We start from the raw sequence: 20,222 nt of genomic DNA, 5'->3' as shown, positions 1-20,222 counted from the left end.
GAGGAAACACACTTGCTCCCTCTTCCACCTGACAGCCCTTGAGATATTTGAAGATGGCCATCATGTGTCCTCTCACTCTCCTCTTCTCTAGGCTACACAGACCCATCTCCTTCAAGTGTTCCTCATAAGGCTTGGCTTCCAGGTCCTTGATCATTCTTGGTCGCCCTCCTCTGCACACCTTCCAGCTTGTCAGCGTCCTTCTTAAATTGTGGTGCCCAAAATTGGACACAGTATTCCAGATGTGGTCTGACCAAGGCAGAATAGAGTGGGACTATGACTTCCCTTGATCTGGACACTCGACTTCTCTTGATGCATTTGCCTTTTTTTCCTGCTGCATCACCCTGCGGACTCATGTTGAGCTTGTGGTCCACTAAGAACCCTAGATCCTCTCCACATGTCCTGCTAGTCAGCCAGGTCTCCCTCGTCTTATATTTGTGCATCTGCCTAACTGCAGAACCTGACATTTGTCCATACTGAAATTTGTTTTGTTAGTTTGGGCCCAGTTCTCCAATCTGTTATAAGGTCATTTTGAATTCTGGTTCTGCCTTCTGAAGCATTAGCCACCTTTCCAGTTTTAGTGCCACCTGCAAATTCCTTCACCTAAGTTGTTTATAAAGACACTGAACGACAACAGGCCCAGGACAGAACCCTGCGACACCCCACCTGTCACTTATCTCCAGGATTAAAAGGAACCATTAGTTAGCACTCTTTGTGTTCAGTCAGTTAAAGATAAAGGTAAAGGACCATTAGGTCCAGTCGTGACTGACTCTGGGGTTGTGGCGCTCATCTCGCTTTACTGGCCAAGGGAGCCGGCGTACAGCTTCCGGGTCATGTGGCCAGCAGGTCTAAGCCGCTTCTGGCGAACCAGAGCAGCGCACAGAAACGCCGTTTACCTTCCTGCCAGAGCGGTACCTATGTATCTACTTGCACTTTTTGGTGTGCTTTGAACTGCTAGGTTGGCAGGAGCAGGGACTGAGCAACGGGAGCTCACTCTGTCGTGGGGATTCGAACCACCAACCAAGTCCTAGGCTCTGTGGTTTAACCCATAGCGCCACCCTCGCCCCTAATATATGCTCTTAGGCTCCACTTTTTCTGGGCCCAAATGCCCGATAATTCCTTTGAGGGGAAATGGCTTCCACATCAGTTTTCCTGTCACACTCTCTTCTCCTGCATTTCCACCCGTGATCTTTCCTTTCTCCTGCGCTTGGAAGGGGAGCCTCTCCAACGGTCTTTTAAGTGGGTGGTCTGTTTGGCTGCTGAAGAGGTCAGACCTTTCCTTGCAGGTAGCCCAGTATCTTCCAAGATGACACTCCCCTTGACCCTTTGCTCCCCAGGAGTAGACGTGCGACGTGTCTCTCTCGACCGAGCAACAGCTGATGGCGCTGCGTACATGATGCTGAACCAAGGCGCTCCAGACCAGATCGAAGTCCCAAGGGAAGAGGTGGAGAGGCTGAGAGTGAGAGGTGGAGAGGGGGTTTACTTATTTCTAACGTATTGCCTTCTGATGCCACTTTTCTTGATTCTGCCCCTCCTCGTTTGCACCCTGTGAGGGAGGTGAAGCTGAGAGGCAGCGACTGGCCCCCAAGGTCACCCAGGGAGCTTCAGGGCTGAGCGGGAATTCGAACCCTGGTCTCTCCCAGGGCCTGCTCCAACACTCTGACCCCTGCACCCAACGGCGGCAACTTAAGGCCCATGGGCCAGAAGAGGCACAGGAAGGCCGTTTAACCGGCCCCCAAACCAACCGATGTTGTAAATGACTATGTTAATGTTAAAATGAAAAGAAAGAAAGATGAAAATTGACTAAGTAAATTTTATGTGAAAATAGTTTTGGAAAACCACTACAATGGAACCGCTACAATATGGAAACTGAGCTAGGGGGATTCAAGGAAGTCATTCAACAATGTTAACTAAAGTGGAATTATTGTATGTTTGTTTGCACATGCCCAGACGCCGGAAATCGCTTCTGCGCATGTCCCCAGTGCCAGAAATTGCTTCTGTGCAGGTGTGATTTTCAGCATCTGGGCATGCGCAGAAGCGTTTTCTGGCACCACAGACATGCGCAGAGGCAATTTCTGGCATGGCACTGCGCTGGTCTGGATTAGGGTTAGGGTTAGGGTTACGGTAAGGGTAAGGGTTAGGGTTAGGGCTAGGGTTAGGGTAAGGGGTAGGGGTAGGGGTAGGGGTAGGGGTAGGGGTTAGGGTTAAGGGTAGGGGTAGGGGTAGGGGTAGGGGTAGGGGTTAGGGTTAAGGGTAGGGTTACGGTTAGGGGTAGGGGTTAGGGGTTAGGGGTAGGGGTAGGGGTAGGGTTAGGGTTAGGTTTAGGTTTAGGGGTAGGGGTTAGGGTTAGGGGTAGGGTTAGGGTTAGGGTTAGGGTTAGGATTAGGGTTAGGGTTAGGGCTAGGGCTAGGGCTAGGGCTAGGGCTAGGGCTAGGGGTAGGGTTAGGGGTTAGGATTAGGGTTAGGGTTAGGGTTTAGGGTTAGGGCGCTCATCACCAAACTCTGGGGTTGCGGCAAGTCCTAGGCTCTGTGGTTTAACCCACAGCGCCCCCCGCGTCCCGTTCGGTCAGTTAACCAGCTACAAATCCACCTAACAGTTTCCTTGTTCAACCGACATTCCACCAGCTTCCTTCCAAGAATATCATGGGGGACTTTGTCAAAATCAAGAGACACTTTGCCTAGAGTGTAAGGTCCAACAAATTCCTCCATTGCCTTGCTGGCAATTTCATCTCCCAGAAGGTGGAAGAAGCAACAATGGGATCGCCCACCTTGGACGTGGTCCTCCCCAACAGGCCCCTCTATTCCAGCATCCTTTTCTCACAGTGGATAAACAGTCACCTCTGACGCAAGCGGGACTCCAGCTCAAGAGCCCTCTCCGCTCCCAACAACTTCAAACTATGAAAGCAGAGCACAGTCATCGGGGTTGGTAGCTATTGATAGCCCTCTCCTCTTCCATTAATTTGCCTGATCCTCTTTTAAAACCATCCAAGTTAGTGCCTCTTGTGGGAGTGAGTTCCACAGTTTAACAATTTGTTAAAGTGGAAGGGTGCAGCCTGTCCCCTTCAGGCATTCCCTAAAATGGGCCAATCGCCAGCCAGGGAAAAGGGGGTTGGTTTTTGGATGCAGCAACCTGGACACTGAGGAGGCACTTGGGGTGAGGGTGGGGACACAATTTGTGGGGTGCGCCAAAGGCTCACCTTCTTCCAACTCACCTAAGCCTTGGGGGTGTGTGTGGCCATTTCCTCCTGCCGTAGAGGTTATATCAGGGGTCAGCAAACTTTTTCAGCAGGGGGCCGGTCCACTGTCCCCCCCGACCTTATAGGGGGCCGGACTATATTTTGAAATAAAAAATTAAAAAATGAACGAATGTCTATGCCCCACAAATAGCGTTTTAAATAAAAGCCCACATTAAACTCATGTAAAAAGACGCTGATTACCGTACTGTCCACGGGCCGGATTTAGAAGGTGTTTGGGTCAGATCCGGCCCCCCGGCCTTAGTTTGCCTACCCATGGGTTATAATCATTTGTAGGAGGAGCACTGCATCCATTTCCCTCGGGGCTCGTTTTTCAATTGTGTACAAAGGTATTTCAGGAAGAACTCTTGCTTTGCTTGCTCCTTCGCCTTTTCTGTCTTTTGTTTGTGGTGCTGAGGTCCATCTGGTTGTTTTCTATCAGCTGTAACTCACTAAAAAGATGAATACATTGGTACCTCGGGTTAAGTACTTAATTCGCTCTGGAGGTCCGTTCTTAACCTGATACTGTTCTTAACCTGAAGCACCACTTTAGCTAATGGGGCCTCCCGCTGCCGCCGCGCTGCCGGAGCACGATTTCTGTTCTCATCCTGAAGCAAAGTTCTTAACCCGAGGTACTATTTCTAGGGTAGCGGAGTCTGTAACCTGAAGTGTATGTAACCCGAGGTACCATTGTATAAGATTAAGCTGTAGGTGTAAAATTTAAAATGAAGTGCATTTTCACTTCGCGTGTGTGTGTGTGTGACGTAACTACCTAGCAACTCTGCGGTCTATTTCATTTACACATAAAAAAGAATTCCAATGTATGTACTACTTGAAAACTGATTGCATTCTTCAAAATATAAAATAAAAGTAAACTATGATTAGGAATAGATATAACAAAAACTAATTTGAATAAAACTGCGCCTCTCAGAGTTCTCTACTGAGGTCTGCGCCCTAGGCGGCCTGATGAGAGCCCCAGCCCTGTGCGCGTGTTTGTGCGCGTGTGAGCGGGGGTTGCGGGGAGGCTGCACCGAGCGCCTTCAGGGGTTCCTTCCCGGCCTCTGACGAGGATCTCTTGGCCCTTTCGGCCTGGTGGGACTCCGACTCCCACGGGGAAGCACGGACAATGGCCAGGGACGTTGAGAGTTTGACGCGGCCCTGCCGGAGAGCGGCGCGCAGGCCGAGGAAGAGCGCAGGGGAAGAGCGCAGCCAGGCGGGAGCGCGTCAGTCTGTCGGTAGACGTTCCCGGGGACGACGCTGGAGGCCTTCAGAACCCGAACCAGACACCTGGGTCCGCCTTGCTCAGCGCCTCAGCGGCTCTCCAAGGCAAGGAGAGTCCCTTTCAGCCCTGCTTGGAGACGCTGAGCGGGATGAACTCGAGGACGTCCTGAGCGCCAGGCGGACGCTCCGCCACTGAACCGCGTTGGTCCTTCTCCTCTGCGCCCTGTAGCGCATCAGCCGCCCCCAGAGGAGACCTGGTTGGGGGAAATACTCTTGTGTAAAAGGGAGAACCGCTGCAGAAAGAGGGGCTGCGCTGGCCGCTCTCTTTTGTTGCATGGATTTCCCCATCACCGCGTTAAAAAAGGCAAAATGCTAGGAACACGTTATTTTAAATTGCTCATCCCCTCGTTTGAAGGTGGTTCGGAATCCTTTTTCAGGCTCGCTATGGGACGTTTGTTTGGCGCGTTCCTCCGCCCCTGCCGCGCCGACCCTCCGTCTTCCTGCGCTTCTTTATGTTATGATGATCATGTTTAATGCATCTATTAGCGATGCGCGTGTGCTGCGGCTGCTGCTCGAGAGCATAACGCGCCGGTGGCTTACCATATTATTATTACACAATAATAAAATTAATACATTACAATATTTTATCATAATTACCGTTTATAATGTTAAAGTACAAATTATAATATTATATAAAATGTATAGTATACAAACATAGTATAACAACAATAATTTTAATGTACCCCCTGAATATATAATAATAATAGTAATATATAAATATTTTATGATATTTTTTGTATTAACATTACTATGATATCTTACAAAGTGTGTTATAAATTATATAACACAATATTGCATAACAACTATAATATTTATGTCTTCTGCCCTCAATATATTATTACATAATTATCATACATTGTAATTTATGTTAACATTATAATTGATAATGTATTGCAAGCATGCTATGAATTGTAATATAGTATATTTAAGTATATAATGTTATGGTATAACAGTAACATTGATATTTCTCCCCGCCTTCCGAATTACCCAAATCTCTAATACTGTAATTTGGAGCGTGATTTGCTGAGCGGCTGGAAGAAAATAAAAACGGCACTTGAGGCTGGGCGCGGGGAAAACACATAAAAACCGCCGCCCCCGTTTTATTTCCACCGGCGGTGGAGGCACGAAGTTCTCCGGCTGACGCCTGTTCTCTTTCAGGCAAAGAAAAGATGCTAACGAGTCTTTTCTGGGAAAAAAATCCGAAACATTTTATCAAGTCCCTCCGAAAGGATGAATTACACTTTTTAAATGGGGGGTGGGTGGGTTTAATTTTCCCTCCTCTCTCCCCCAATCTCATATTAAGCAGCAGTGACTGGCTCGGTGTCTTTTGCTCGGTCCTGGACTCCCCTGAAACCCAGGAATTCTCTTGGCCGAGGCGAACCGGCCCGGCTCAATCTCCGCGGCGCCGCAGTCTGCGCGCTTTGGGGCTGCTGGCCAGTTCCCCGGGCTGACCGTGAGGAGCGAAGCGCGCCGCTGGGGAGGCCCGGTCGACGTCACGCGCGCGTGCACCCACCCAACCCTCCAGGGTGAGGGAAAACAAACCCGGAGGGAGACTCCCCAAGAGGAGAAGGCCGCTGAATACCCCCATGCCCCCTCCCCCGTGGAGCACAGAGTTCGGTCGCTTCAGTCTGGAGGGGGGGGGACCAGGACAGCAGCGGGGCTCTAGCTGTGCGGGGGCTGCGTGGGGGGGGGAGAGCTTTGCTAGGGAAGGAGGGATGGGGGGGGTGTCCTGTGGCAACTACTCCCGAGTGGGGTGGGTGGGGGAAAACCAGCCCCCAAGTGCCCTTCCGCACGCGCTTTGTCCTTCTCAGTCCTTTCTTCCCTTCTTGTAATAGTAGTAGTAGTAGTAATAGTAATAATAATAATAGTAGTAACAGCAACAGCAACTGCAACAACAACAGCAACAATTTTGTTGGGAGGCTTCCAACAAAATATTAAAATACAATAGTATATTAAACATTCAAAGCTTCCCTAGACAGGGCTGCCTTCAGATGTCTTCTAAAAGTCTGGTAGTTGTTTATTTCCTTGACATCTGGTGGGAGGGCGTTCCACAGGGAAGGCGCCACCACCAAGAAGTCCCTCTGCCTGGTTCCCTGTAACTTTGCTTCTCGCAATGAGGGAACCGCCAGAAGGCCCTCAGAGCTGGACCTCAGTGTCCGGGCTGAACAATGGGAGTGGAGACGCTCCTTCAGGGATACTGGACTGAGGCCGTTTAGGGCTTTAAAGCTCAACACCAACACTTTGGATTGTGCTCGGAAACGTCCTGGGAGCCAGTGCAGCCCTTTTGCCTCTGCCGCTGCTCCTGAGTAGCCGGTGCGCCCCGTCGGGGCCACAAGTCCATGGAAGCCAGTCCCGAGTTGGGCTGATGAGGACGGGACGTTTCGTCTTCGGGCTGCGCGGGGAGGCGGGGCAAGCGGAGATCTGCTCAAAGGCCGCGGTGGGGGGAAGCCCTGCCCCCACTGGGTGGGTGGGGGTTCTGACTCCCGACGCCCCACCCCGCGGGTATAGTGGAGCCCTAACTCTCCACTCCTCAGCGCCCTCCTTCCCCGGCTGGGCGCTTCTTACTCCCGCCCACCCCCACCCCACCTCCACCCCCCAAGCCTCAAGAGGCGGCGGAGGAGACTGGGCAAGCACAGTCTTCCTCGCCCAGCTCCATAGGCGGCTGCCCTCCCGTGCCCATCGGTCGCTCGGTCGGTCCCGCTGCCAGTCTTCCCTTAGGTCCGGGTCCCGCCGCCGCCATCTCCGCCGGTTGAGGCTCAGACGCTGCCCGGCTCTCCTACTTTCCCAGAGATGATGGATTACACCTACGACGATGATCTGGACGAGCTTTGCCCAGTCTGCGGGGACAAGGTATCCGGCTATCACTACGGGCTGCTCACCTGCGAGAGTTGCAAGGTAAGGGCCGGCCGTCGAGGGACAGCGACCCGCTCGGGACTGCCTCCCGCAGCCGAGAAAGGGGTTTAGGGGTCGTCTTCTTAGGAAGGAGAGGAGAGCTTTGAGATCAGGGACCCCCAAATTTGGACCCCCAAACATGTTTCAGGGCAGCAGGGTCGGCTTGTGGGGGCGGATGCCCATCTTTTAAAAATTTGCAGGCTCCCCCTTCCCCAACGAACTCCGCTCCACCCGCCGACTGAATAATGACCCCCCCGGGTGGGATTATCATAATAAATGCCGCATTGAAAATTGGATATCGCCCTGGGCGTCTTAACTGCAGCGCCCTAAAACACCCCGGAGCAAAACCGTCGGTGCAGAAAATTATGGTGGCGTATTTTAATACATGACGCTGGACGCGCGTATTCAAAAGAGGTTCATCTCTCGGCTAGGGACGGGGTTTACAAATATTTGCAGGGCAAAACGGCGAGAACAGGATTGAAAAGAAAATAATTAGGACGCAAACAAAATTTGAATTATTATCGCTATCACTGCTTCATTGTTATATGAAATAGTGGTAACTGCTTCATTATTATTAAAGCTAATCATTAAAATTAAGCCATGCTACTAATATGAGCAAAATAGACGCAAATAATTATATTGATTAAAGTAGCTCCAAAAATATTGTTAAACGTATTTTTCTTAAGCACCAAGCCATCCTCATCGAACTCTGGATTACCCAGAGCTTCCGAACAGTATTTAATTAATCCCAGAACTTTACCATATTCCGTTGAAAATCCCGGTACATGTTTCGACCTGTAGAAGCTTCACTCGTCTTAATTTTCTGGGGCCCATCTCTGTCGCGCAGCCCCACAGCGCTCGCCCTGTAGAACCCACAATACGGCCTCAGTTCCTTTGGGGTTTCCCCCCCCCCCGATCATTTGTGATATTTTAGAGGACTGCGAATGTTTATCACTTCTCCTCGAACCCCGATTTTACGGATGGCGAGTTTTAAGGAGTCCGTGATCCGGGGCAAAAAATCGCATGCACCGCCGATTTAATGCCACTCCCGTTCAGGAGCGATAGGTTCCCTAAGTCTGTTCCGGGGAGGGGGTGGGGGCCGGGGGGCAAATGCTTCCCCTGCGCGGCCTTTTCGTCCCTAAAACTCTTTTCGAAAAATGCGCGGTAGGAATTCTTTGGAAATCTTTTCTGAGAATGAATAAAATGCTTCCGGAATAAACGAAATCGACTGATTTGAGGGCGACTCGATCAGGAAATGTGTCCTGGGAAATACATCCCGGTCTGGAGTTCTCAAAATGTGATTCAGAGAAGGAAATTCGTCTTTTGGGAAACCGCAAGTCTTAGCAGTTAATATTATTAAGTGCCTACCGAAAACTGGACCTAGGGGCGCGTTTGGCGGTTGTGGATCTGGGGACACTTTCCGGTGAGCAGCGTATGGACGTCAGGGTGTGGATGTGAAGGGGCAATTATTTTCCAAGAAATTGGTAGGTTTTTAGGCTCGGAGAAATATATGGCTGCGCGAAAGACGCGCGAGGACCCTGCGCGCCTCTTTCCCTGGAGCCGAGCGGGGGGAACCGAATGGAGCCCCGGAGCGCTGCTCTCGGCCCCTCTGTGCAAAAGGCCCGGCGGTGCTCAGGACCAGACCCGGCTGGCCCGCTCCGTCCTTCTCTCCAGGAACGGAGAGGGGTCTCCGGAGGCCGCCAGAGGACGGTGCTCGGCGGGGCCCCTGCTGGGAAGGGCCGCTTTGCAAGCGGCGGGTGCGGGAAGGGTTAAGGAGAAATTGGGGTGGGGGTGGGGTGAGGCGAATATTGAATATTGCCCCCCAGTCCCCTGCCGGATGATGACACCCAGCAACGCCATCCCCTTAAATGTCTGTTCTTGGACATTTTTCTGCTTTGTGGATTTATTTATTTGCCTGACGTTCTTCTGTTTTCCTTCGTTCAGTTCGGTTTAGTTTCTTTCCAGTTCCCGCGTCCTCCCTTGCTGTCTCTAACGGTGTTTTTGCTTGCTTGCTTGTTTTGAGACGGTGCTTTTGAGATTCCTGCCTTAATGGTGGGACCGAGGAAGGTGGGGGAGGGAGAGGCCCAGAGACGGGAGCCTCGGTTTGCCAGGATGCGTCTCCGGGTATGTCTGTCACATTTGTCGTGAGGCCCCCGCAAAGGAAGGCAAGGCCCCATGGAGTCTCTTCAAGCTTCTGGAGGTCCCCCCCCCGCATCATGTGTGTCTGGGGGGGGGAAATCGGCAAGCTCCAGCTTGAAGGCCCGGCCGCCCCCACCCTCACCACCAGCGAAAGGGAGATGCGCTTTCCCTGGGGGACTGGCAATGCCCTAAGCGCCTTGCGGTTGCCAGTTAGGTCCTGAGAGAGACTCTAGCCTTAAGAAACGTCTGCCACCCTCTCTCAGTCTCTGCCTGGGAAAAAGTGTATTGCTTCACTTACACTCCAGAATTATAATTAGGATTATTAAATGTATTGATCCCTCTTCACCAGTAGGTCCCAGGGCGGCTTACAGCAATCTGAAATTCAGAATTAACAATTGTGTGGGAAGCCGGCACTGCTCTCCCCCCCCCCCCGTGGTTCTTGCAGTTTAACATCCTGGCTGAAGGTTGGATTCCAGGAGGCAGAATATGGCAGGGCATGGGGTATCTGCAGGCAGGTGCCGGGGCTGAAGCGAGGGGGCCGGGGCGGTGGAGCCAACCGGGGAACCGTGCGCGTCTTGCCTTCTGAGAAGAGGCGCGCTCTTGAGGCTCCCTTTCCCCAGGGTGAGGCCGCCTCTTCTAGGGATTCATCCCCGGAGCTGAGCCGCCCACCTTATTCTGAGTCGAAGATCTTTTTATTTAATTGCCTGAGGTTGTGACGTCACCGGCGGCTTGCAGAAGTTCACAAGGCAAAATGAGTCGCTGAAATGTGCTTTATTTTAAATAATAGCAATATAATGTGATTCTCCTCCTTATGTGGCGGTGGTGATGGACTAATAATAATAATAATAATAATAAATTATTTTTACACAGCCCATTTAATTGGATTACCCTAGCCATTCTGTGAGTGGCTTCCAGTATATATAAACACATAGTAAAGCACAGTAAAACATTACACCTTATAGAGCTTCCCTATACAGGGCTGCCTTCAGATGTTTCCTAAATGTTATATAATTACTCATCTCCTGATGGGAGGGTGTTCCACAGGGCGGGCGCCACCACCGAGAAGGCCCTCTGCCTGGTTCCCTGTAGCTTCGCTTCTCGCAGGGAGGGAACCGCCAGAAGGCCCCCAAAGTTGGACCTCAGAGTGGGGGCCAGAATAGGACAGATTGATTAGACGCTAATTGTTATTGGAGCTGTGGTCCCCAAAGGGATCCCTGCCCCCCAGTTCTCCTCTGCTCCAGCCAGCATGGCCACCGGACTGGTTAGGGGTGATGGGAGTCGTACCCTTTGCTATCAAGTGCTGGGGTCCGGGGTGCCGCGGTTATTGCCCCCCCTCAGCCCTGAAACTGAAATTATATTATATTATATTATATTATATTATATTATATTATATTATATTATATTATATTATATTATATTATATTATATTATATTATATTATATTATATTATATTATATTATATTATATTATATTATATTATATTATATTATATTATATTATATTATATTATATTATATTATATTATATTATATTATATTATATTATATTATATTATATTATATTATATTATATTATATTATATTATATTATATTATATTATATTATATTATATATTATATTATATATTATATTATATTATATTATATTATATTATATTATATTATATTATATTATATTATATTATATTATATTATATTATATTATATTATATTATATTATTACTTTCACTCCCGGTGCGATGTGTGGTCTTCTGCATGTAGTTCCAAACTGTGATAATTTAGAACAGGTACTTTATAATAAGCAAACATCCAAACATGGAAGCTATTATTTTATTTTAAAAGGCACACGTTCGATCCCCAGTAGCTTGGGAACGTCCCCTGCCAAAACCCCGTGAGCTCTGCTGCCAGTCCATACAGGTAGCGTTGAGCCAGGTGAACCAAAGTTCTGCCTAGGTATGAGGCAGATTTCCATTTTCCTGAACTGCTAAGTTAACATGGTATAATCTTCTTCATCGGATGCATATGGGGACATGACTCTTGGGTTGTGGTATTGTTTAGAGATTGTTGTTTATTGTTTACGACTACTTTTGTAATGTTTGTAATTGTGTTGTTGTTTTTACATGTTGTAAGCTGCCTTGAATTATGGTTTTAACTTTGGAAAGGCAGCACACAGATAAAACCATTGAAAGACAGAGAGGACGTTAAGTGTGAAATCAGAGGGAAATTAAATGGATTTATGATTATGAACAGTATCACTATCATATTACAAAGGGCCCAAAAGTATAAAGTACAGTGGTACCTCAGGTTACATACGCTTCAGGTTACAGACGCCGCTAACCCAGAAATAGTGCTTCAGGTTAAGAACTTTGCTTCAGGATGAGAACAGAAATCGTACTCCGGCAGCCTAAAATGGTATCTCAGGTTAAGAACAGTTTCAGGTTAAGAACGGACCTCCGGATCGAATTAAGTACTTAACCTGAGGTACCACTGTAAAGACAAAAACAGTCTATGCCGACAGACTCACCATTAGAGAGACATGGCACAAAAGAAATAAACAACGAGGAAGGCAGAGGAAAGCAAGTGTTGGAGCAGTTGCTCCGCGATTGGCCCACGGATGGGGTCAGGTCGGTCTCCCCTTTGCAGTGTTGCTGTTCCTTGAACAGTCCCTCAGATAAAGGATGCAGAAATGGTTTCAGTCGCCCTTCCCAGAGCAGAGTTGATGATCATAATGCACATGGTACACGTGTCCTGGGGTACACTCTCACACGCATTCAGGTCTCCCGACTCCACCCTGCCGCTTTCCCAGTTGCCCCCCCTTGTGTCCCAAAGAGCGCCAGAGGGAACTGGGTTTTGAGACAAGGAGCAGAGCTAGCTATTTAAACCCAGAAGCAGCAGAATTATTTATTAAATTTGTATAGTGCTCTTCATCCAAAGATCCCAGGGCCGTTCACAACAGAAAAAATACAAAATGAGAGAACAAACACATAATAAAACATAAACTAACAAGCAAAGAACTCCCCTCGCAGAAACACCTTTAAAAGGACACAGAATGTTCCACTGGGCATACTCAGAGCGCACGTTTGAATCCTCCTCCCAAGGGACAGCTGCTTTGGGCAGGGCGGGGCTTGCAAGGCGAGGGGTGTGGGATCCACCTGTGACCCCCGTTTGTGGGGAATTCTTCGCGCCTTGAACTTCTCACACTCCCCCCCCCGCTCATCTTACCCTCAGGGCTTCTTCAAGAGAACCGTGCAGAACAGCAAGCACTACACGTGTACGGAGAACCAGAACTGCAAGATCGACAAGACGCAGCGCAAGAGGTGTCCCTATTGCCGCTTCCAGAAGTGCCTCGTGGTGGGCATGAAACTCGAAGGTGACTTCCGCGGGCAGAGTCTTGGGCGGGCGGGAGGGGGGCGAGTCTTTGCGACACGGAAGGTACCGTAGGTGCGAAAGCGCCTTCTGCCAAGCGGGCGGGGAGAGATCCTGACATCCAGCCTGTGTCCTGGATGCTGCTGCCTCCGAGCTAACCGCGGCCAGGAGGGCTTTCGCTCCGGTCCAAACAGGACGTGGGGACGTGGGACTTGACGTGGGGGGGGGGAGTGCGTGGAAGGACTGGCGACGTGACCCCTACCGGCCAGTTTTCTTCCTCGTTCCCCCTCTTAACCCCCGTTGCTTTTCTACCTCTGAGGGGACGAGGAAGCAAAACATATAGGTATACATGCATTTCGTGCCTAGGTCGTGAGAATGCAACACCTTCCCTGGCCAGGAGGCGCGTTTTTGAAAAGAGCGCGCCTCCACGCACAGCGTCCACCCAAACAACAGTGCCAGGAGGTTTAAAAGAGGCTTTTTGAGATGTTCTAGATCTGCTTCCTTTATATATTTAGCCTCTTCCCCCTCTACCCACCCCGTCCCCTAGTAATCCCCCCTTCTCCTTCTGCTGGGTTTCCATGTGTCCCGTGTGGGTCTCTAGAAGAGGGGCAGGGACCTTACCCTGCAAGGACTCTTGGAAGTGAGACCCTGTAAAATGCAAAGGAGCCGGGGAATTTTTCTGCCTATGCTGTCAAGCTCAGTTGCAAGCCACAATATCCTTATTGCTATTAATTCCGTGTTCCATTTGAGCCTAAGGCCGTTATCACTGGGAAAGTCGGATAATGAGGACAGTATTCTTGTGGTTCCTCAGTAACCAACCTGGAAGGCTTTAAAAGAGGGCGGGACGAATTCATGCAGGATTATAAGGCTAGCAATGGCAGCGATGCTTTCAGACGTGCTCAGGTCCTGCTCGCGTGTTTCCCGTGGGGGTATCTGGGTGGCCACTGTGAGAACAGGATGCGGGGCTGGACCCCCCCCTTGGGCTCCCCTTATGTTCTTGAGGCAAAATGCCTGCGCAGTGTCTTCTGACGCTCTTATGTCCAAGGAGCGTTTTGCGCTCCTCCCGCGTCATAACGCTGACTCTTTGAGAAAGGGCTAGCAATAGGGCGACAATTAAATCTGACAGGAGGAGTCCCTCCCCACGTCTCATTGCCCAGGCCCAATTCCTGATGCTCGGCGCGCTTTGCTGGAGAAGTCCTGAAAAAACCCCCGCATTTATTTTTATATTGCTTTTAAAGGCCGACTTTCCAGCTCTGTTTCCACTGAGTGGTCTGAAGACTGGTATATTTCCCATTTAGAGCCTAGCGATTAAAAAGCCTCAGTATCGATTCAATGCACACTATTTGCTGGTACTCCCAGTTTAAAACCCGACTTCCCAGCTCCGTTTCCGCTGCGGGTTTGCTGTCACGTTCGGGGACTTTTCTGCCTCGGAGAGCAGAGCGGAGGGCTGCCTGCAGCGGCAGCCTGGGGAGCAGGATGGGGCGGAGGCTCTGAGCGACATAAAGTGAAAGCAAATTCCTCCATGGGGTGGAAAGGAGGGGGCGAGGCTGGGCGCGGGTCCCGGGGGAGGCTGCTCCACAGCAGAGTAGTCTAGGTCTGGAAGGACACGTGTCTCCGGGAACCAATTGGGGTTTCAAATAATAAAAACAGGATAAAAATAAACACACAGAAAGATCACGTGAGAGCCATCTTCAAATACCTAAAGGGCTGTCGCATGGAAAATGGACCATGCTTGTTTTTTCCTGCTCCGGAGGGCAGGACCCGAACTCATGGCTTCAAGCGACAAGGCAGGAGGTTCATTCAGACTCAGCAGCAGGACGGCCAAAGCTGTTCGAGGGTGGAAGGGTCTCTCGCGGGAGGTGGTGGTCTCTGCTTCCTCGGAGGCTGGAGAGCCACCTGTCAGGGGTTCCGTAGTTGTGATTCCAGGGGTTGGACTAGATGACCCCTGGGGAACCCTTTCAAGAAACCCCAAGTAAAGGCTACCAGTTTTATCAGATCATGAAGGCTAGTTCCATAGTTGCCAGGCTTGCCGGGAGGATCGTCTTGAAGAGGGTGGTTCTGTTGCCTATGTCATAAAGCAATGCCAAATCATATAAAGTGTCCGGAGGTTCTACTCATTGTAAAAATCTCAAATATGTGCGTTTCTCTCCATTAAAGCTGTATCCCAGAGTAGTGCGGTACAAAGCGTCCAGTGTAAGATTTTGGGCTGTTTCCCACTGAGTTGCAATTATTATTAATATTAGTTAATAAATTAATTACATTTCTAGGCTGCCCTTCTTCCGAGGGTCACAGGGCGCTTTGCAATATAAAATCTCAAAAAACACATTCCTTAGTAACAGTTAAAAAACAATATCTCCCCACAGCTTAAAAGGCCACAGGTGATGATTATACCTCACCCCACCTGGTTTGGCTTCCCCAGCCACTTTGGGCGGCTTACAGCATATCTAAAATCTGGCTGAAGAGGAATGTTTTTGCCTGGCACTTAAAGATATGTAGAGATGGCACCAGGCTAGCCCCCCCCCCATGGGGAGAGCGTCCCATAAGTGGGGAGCCAACACAGGAAAGGCCCCTTCTCATCTTGCCGCCCTCTGGACCTCTCGTGGAGGGGCCACGTGAAGAAGGGTCTCAGAGCTTGTGGACAGACGTGGTCCTTGACGAGTTGTGCTCCTGCGCCATTTAAGGCTTTGTAGGTCAAATCCAGCACTGAACTGGGCCTGAAAACTAAGTGGCAGCCAGTTGAGCCACAGTTGGGATTATATGCTCAAACTGTCTTATTCATGCGGCCAAGGTCATATATAAGACCACTTCTTTTGACAATACATTTACATTTGCATCATCAAAAATATTCAGTAACATTAATTTTGGGCAACGAACAATAGTTTCTTTAGCAATATTTATCATTCATGTCAAGAATAAATTCCAAAAATCTTGCACCAAATTACAGTAAATGGTAATATGTACGAAGTTTATTGCAGTCCCTCCAAATAGTAGGTGATAAAGAAGGAAATACTTTTGACATTTGCAAAGGAGTGCAATAAGATCTGTGCAATAATTTCAAGGAATTTTCCCAAAGAAATCTGGAAGCAGATTTTTAAGGGCTGTGATCCCCAAATTTTATTCCCATCCTTGGGAATAATTTGTGTGCAAATATCTAGTTCCCATATCTTTTTGAGGGGGTTCCATAGATCCATTGATAACCTACATTAAGCAATATAGAGTATAATTAACATCTAATCCCTTCCCTCCTCTATCCATTGCAATTTTCAAATTTGGTGAAGGGTGACTGTTTTTCTACACACCCCTCACCCTCTCCAGTTGCCCATCCAGACTCAGGCACGCTCATGGGTGAGCTGTGTGATAAGCCGGTGGAGATAGGGTTTTCTTGTATGTGGGGTACTTTGTACATGCTCAGAAGCACCCTCCACACATATCCCAAGGCATGTGGATGAAAGCAGGCAGTGCCAAGAAGGGGTGTCTGTGTGTTTATGTGGGCAGTAGGGGTGTAACAATTTCCTGTATCATAAAGGGATGCACTTTTGCTTAAAAACACTGAAAAAGGGACTAATTATTCTCAGTTATGGAAAAAGCTTGCCCTGAAATGAAAAGTTGGAAACATTGTATATGTAAAGTTACTACTCATAACTATGAGCACTTTTTAAAGCTTCATGGAACTGTTTATAACTTTTACAGCTGCCTGGAACTTCCTAAAACTGCTGAGAATGTTCAAGAAGAATGCAGATATTGGTCTATATGGAAAGATTTGTGGGCAAACAACTAAACTTCTTAATTTTTAATATTTCTTTCTGTGGCAATATACAATTGTGGTTGGAGAAGCCCAGTTGGATGGGCAGAGTATAAATATAACCATAATCATTACAATGTCGCACAATATCCTCAATTTATTCTCAGCAATAAGAAGTGATGGACCATGTACAAAACATTGTACATGTATTAGAAAATTTGCAAGCTCCATTTTTCCTGTATACATGCTATGCATAATACATTATACAGTTACATATACAGAAATCGATGTACTGATTTCGGGGTGACCTTTTTTCAAAAGGTTTGGAAATGACAGTTCATTCCTTTGTTTTTAGGCAAAAGTTCATCTAACTAAACTACAGGAACATGAGGTTGTAAAAAAGTTACAACCCTAGCGGACACTTCCCTTTCCAGAGATCCCAGGAGAAAGGAATAAAAAATAATACTGTATTCAGATTTGTTTTTTTTTTTTTGTTTAAATCCCAGCAGTCCGGACATTTGTTCCGGCGAGTGCTCAGCTTTTTCTACCGTTGCAAGGAAATAGCCTCCTATCCTGAGCAGTACCGAGTGTCCAGCCACGCAGTGGACTGGGATGGATGCGGGTCTCACTGGAGTCCCTTGGGCGCGCCCATTGCGCAGAACATGGCTGGCCGGAGCCCCCTCTGACAGCAGGCACCATGGGGGGGGGAGATCTGCTCGGTGGTGAAGTGCCCCCACTTTGCATGCCAAAGGCTCCAGGTTCAATCCCTGGCACCCCCCCTAAAAGGACCCTTGGCCGGAGAGCTGCTGCCAGCACAGCAGACAATACCGGTGGGTTAGATGGACACCAGATTCTTCTGTTCTGTGCCTCGGCGGAGCAGCTGTGATGAGACCTTTGGCCCCACCCCGGAGGTTTCTGAGCTACAATTCCCCTCAGCCCCCGCTGATGGGAGTTGTAGTCGAAAATATTTGTTTGCATTTATATCCCGCCTCGTTCTCCGAGGAGCTTAAGGCGGCCGAGGTACAGGGTTCTCCCCTATTTAATCCCATCTAGCAATACCACTGCAGTGCCCCTGAGCGCATGCAGAGTGCCCGTACGCTTTGACGCCTTGCGACTGGCCTTAGCCTTGCCCGTGTCTGGTGGGCTTCGCGTGGCTTTATCCGCCAGGGGTCGCCGCGAGGGGCGGAGAAGGGCTATAGTTCAGAAGGTCTCCCAGGCTCAGTGGCGTAGCGTGGGTTGTCAGCACCCGGGGCAAGGCAAGTAATTTGCGCCCCCTAACCCGTGGATTTGCGCCCCCTAACCCTAACCCCGGTGCGGCCAGCCCCCCCTGCACCCCCCACGCTACGCCACTGCCCAGGCTTAGACCCCAGGGACATCTCCAGCAAGCAGGGCTGGGAGAAGACTCCTGAGGAGACGCTGCCAGTCAGTTGTAGACAATACCAGGACTCTATAGACCAGGACTCTATAGACTGACTTGGCATAAGACAACTGCCCCACGTTCTTCTGCGTGGAGCAAATGGGCGCACGAAAAAGGGAACGAAAGAGAAGGAGCGGCACACATTCCAACACAACACCCTGGTCGGGTGCTATTTATTCATTATTCATTCATTAATTGCATTTATATCCCCTCTTTTCCTTGGAAGAGCTCAATGTGGCATCCACGTAGCGTCCAGAGTGGGGCAATTTAATCCTAACGACAGCCCTGTGAGGTAGCTAGAGTGACAAGCAGTGACTGGCCGGGGGGGGGGCAAAGTTGTATGAAATATTGTGGGAGGGCTAAGCCCCTTCCCGCATAATCGATCACACACATCACTTGAGTAGCAATGCCCATCAACGGGGGGGGGACTGCCCCCCTCAAATATTTGATTAGGGGGTGGGGAAAGGGACCTCGACCCCCAGGAGTTGGCTTCTATGGACTGGCCTCTAATGCCACACGCAGGGAGCTTCGAGGCCGAGTGGGAGGATTTGAACCCAGGTCTCTCCCAGGTCCAAGTAAACTAATCACTATGCCACTCCGGATCTCTCAAAAAGAGCTCCTTCAACAACGGAGGCCAAAAGGCAACATGAAAGTGTAGTGATTTGGGAGGACTAGAGGAAAGGGAGGGGGCGCTGACCCCAGCCGCTCTTAAAGGGCTCAAAAGAACAGGAAGGATGTGCGCGAGAGCAGGAGTGACGCGAGGAATCAGGGCATCATTGGCATGGCGCATAATTGCACAGGGGTGCGCGCAGACGTCTTTGCTAGCGGCCACCGAGGAAACTCAGCGGTAGGCAGAGGACTTCCCAAGGTGGCAGAGATGGAGAGCCCACGGCCATGTTGGCTGCCAGTCCGGCGAGCGACGGGCCACGGGGGGTCGACCACACCTGAACTCCCCATTCTCATTTCCCGTCGACCGGCTTGCAGGAATTGGTGGGACTTTGCTGGGAGGTCCCTTCCCCAGCTTTCTGAATGATTTAATTTGTAACGCACTGCCTTTCTGGCCAAGGAACCCAAGGCGGCTCACCATTTTCGAATGCAGAAACCAATAAATTACACAGCATAAACCAAGAAGTTCTCGCTGAAGTAGGAACCAGACCGAGGTGAGGAGTTGAGTTTTGGCGCGCCTCTTCCGCTCCAGCGGAGACGAGGAGCCCGCGGTTCTCCAGATGTGGTCCCCAGGCTCCGGCAGCCTCTGGAGAGCCGCAGGCCCCTCATCCCCGGCGCTCCGAGCTTGGGGGGGGGGGCTGTTGCGCCAGCAGCCTGCTTCCAAGTTCACCTGGAGGATGGGCAGCGCCAGAAAAGCATCTCGGACCACCGAGGTCTTTGGCTGGACCTCCAGATGTCATTTGCTGGCTGGGCCGCTGGCTTCTAGCTCATGCGCAGACCGCTGGGGCGCACAGATGGGGCGGGTCGTTCCCCCTCCAAAGTAGGAACAAGGACCTCCAGAAAGTTAGCACCTGAGCACGTCGTTCCTCCTTTTCAAGTCGGTTTCAACTTTTAATATTAGCTCGGGCTTACTAGCCCCGAATGGCCCTTTGCCCCAGGACTCGGAGCTCCGGCAGAGGCGTTTCCGTGGCCAGTGGCCGCCGCCAGCCTTCCTTCCTCGCTCCGGAGGAAGGTGGGAGGCGAAGCCGCGTCCTCTGCCAATGGACCCCGCGGGATGGCCGGGCCTCCTCTTCTCCCGGGTTCGTGGGAGTCGCTCTTGGCGGCTGGAACCCTCTCTGGCTTCTCCCTCCCGCTTCCCCTCTTCTCAGGGACTAGGGCGGGAGGTGGGATGTGGGGCGAGTTTCTTCTTTTGGAAGCGGGGGAGGAGAGCGCTCGCTTCCAGGGCGCGCTTCCAAGGCAGCTGCTGCGCTTTTGGGAACAGTGTCGGCATCGGGGATGGAGCCCGGGGGAGGTCAGCAGAGAAGCACCTGCGCGGGTTTCACAACCGTGACACATTCTTGCGCTCTGCTCGAGGGTCGCGGCGCGGGCAGTGGCGCGAAATAACAACAGGGATAGGGGTCTTTACGCCTAGGACCACACGCTCCGCCCCCTCACTAGGACCATCCTGCAGCCATCCTCTTCCCCCTGAAGCCCCGAGGGTCTAGCGTCC

General features: G+C 50.3%; 1 protein-coding gene across 1 annotated transcript in view; it reads left to right on the top strand.

Annotated features, from left to right (window-relative positions):
• The first annotated feature begins 7,155 nt into the window (after positions 1-7,155).
• The window catches only part of NR5A1 (nuclear receptor subfamily 5 group A member 1), a 48,912-nt gene continuing 35,845 nt past the window's right edge, over positions 7,156-20,222 (top strand). The window contains exons 1-2 of the mRNA XM_082208946.1: positions 7,156-7,406; positions 12,771-12,912. Coding sequence (XP_082065072.1) covers positions 7,302-7,406; positions 12,771-12,912 — 247 coding nt within the window. The 5' untranslated portion in view covers positions 7,156-7,301. The remainder of the gene's footprint in view (positions 7,407-12,770; positions 12,913-20,222) is intronic.

This window comes from Podarcis vaucheri, assembly GCF_965113315.1.
Source record: "Podarcis vaucheri genome assembly, chromosome: Z".
NCBI classification, from domain to species: Eukaryota; Metazoa; Chordata; class Lepidosauria; order Squamata; family Lacertidae; genus Podarcis; species Podarcis vaucheri.
The sequence above is the reverse complement of the archived record's forward strand: the minus strand, read 5'-3'. Positions and strand labels throughout refer to the sequence as shown.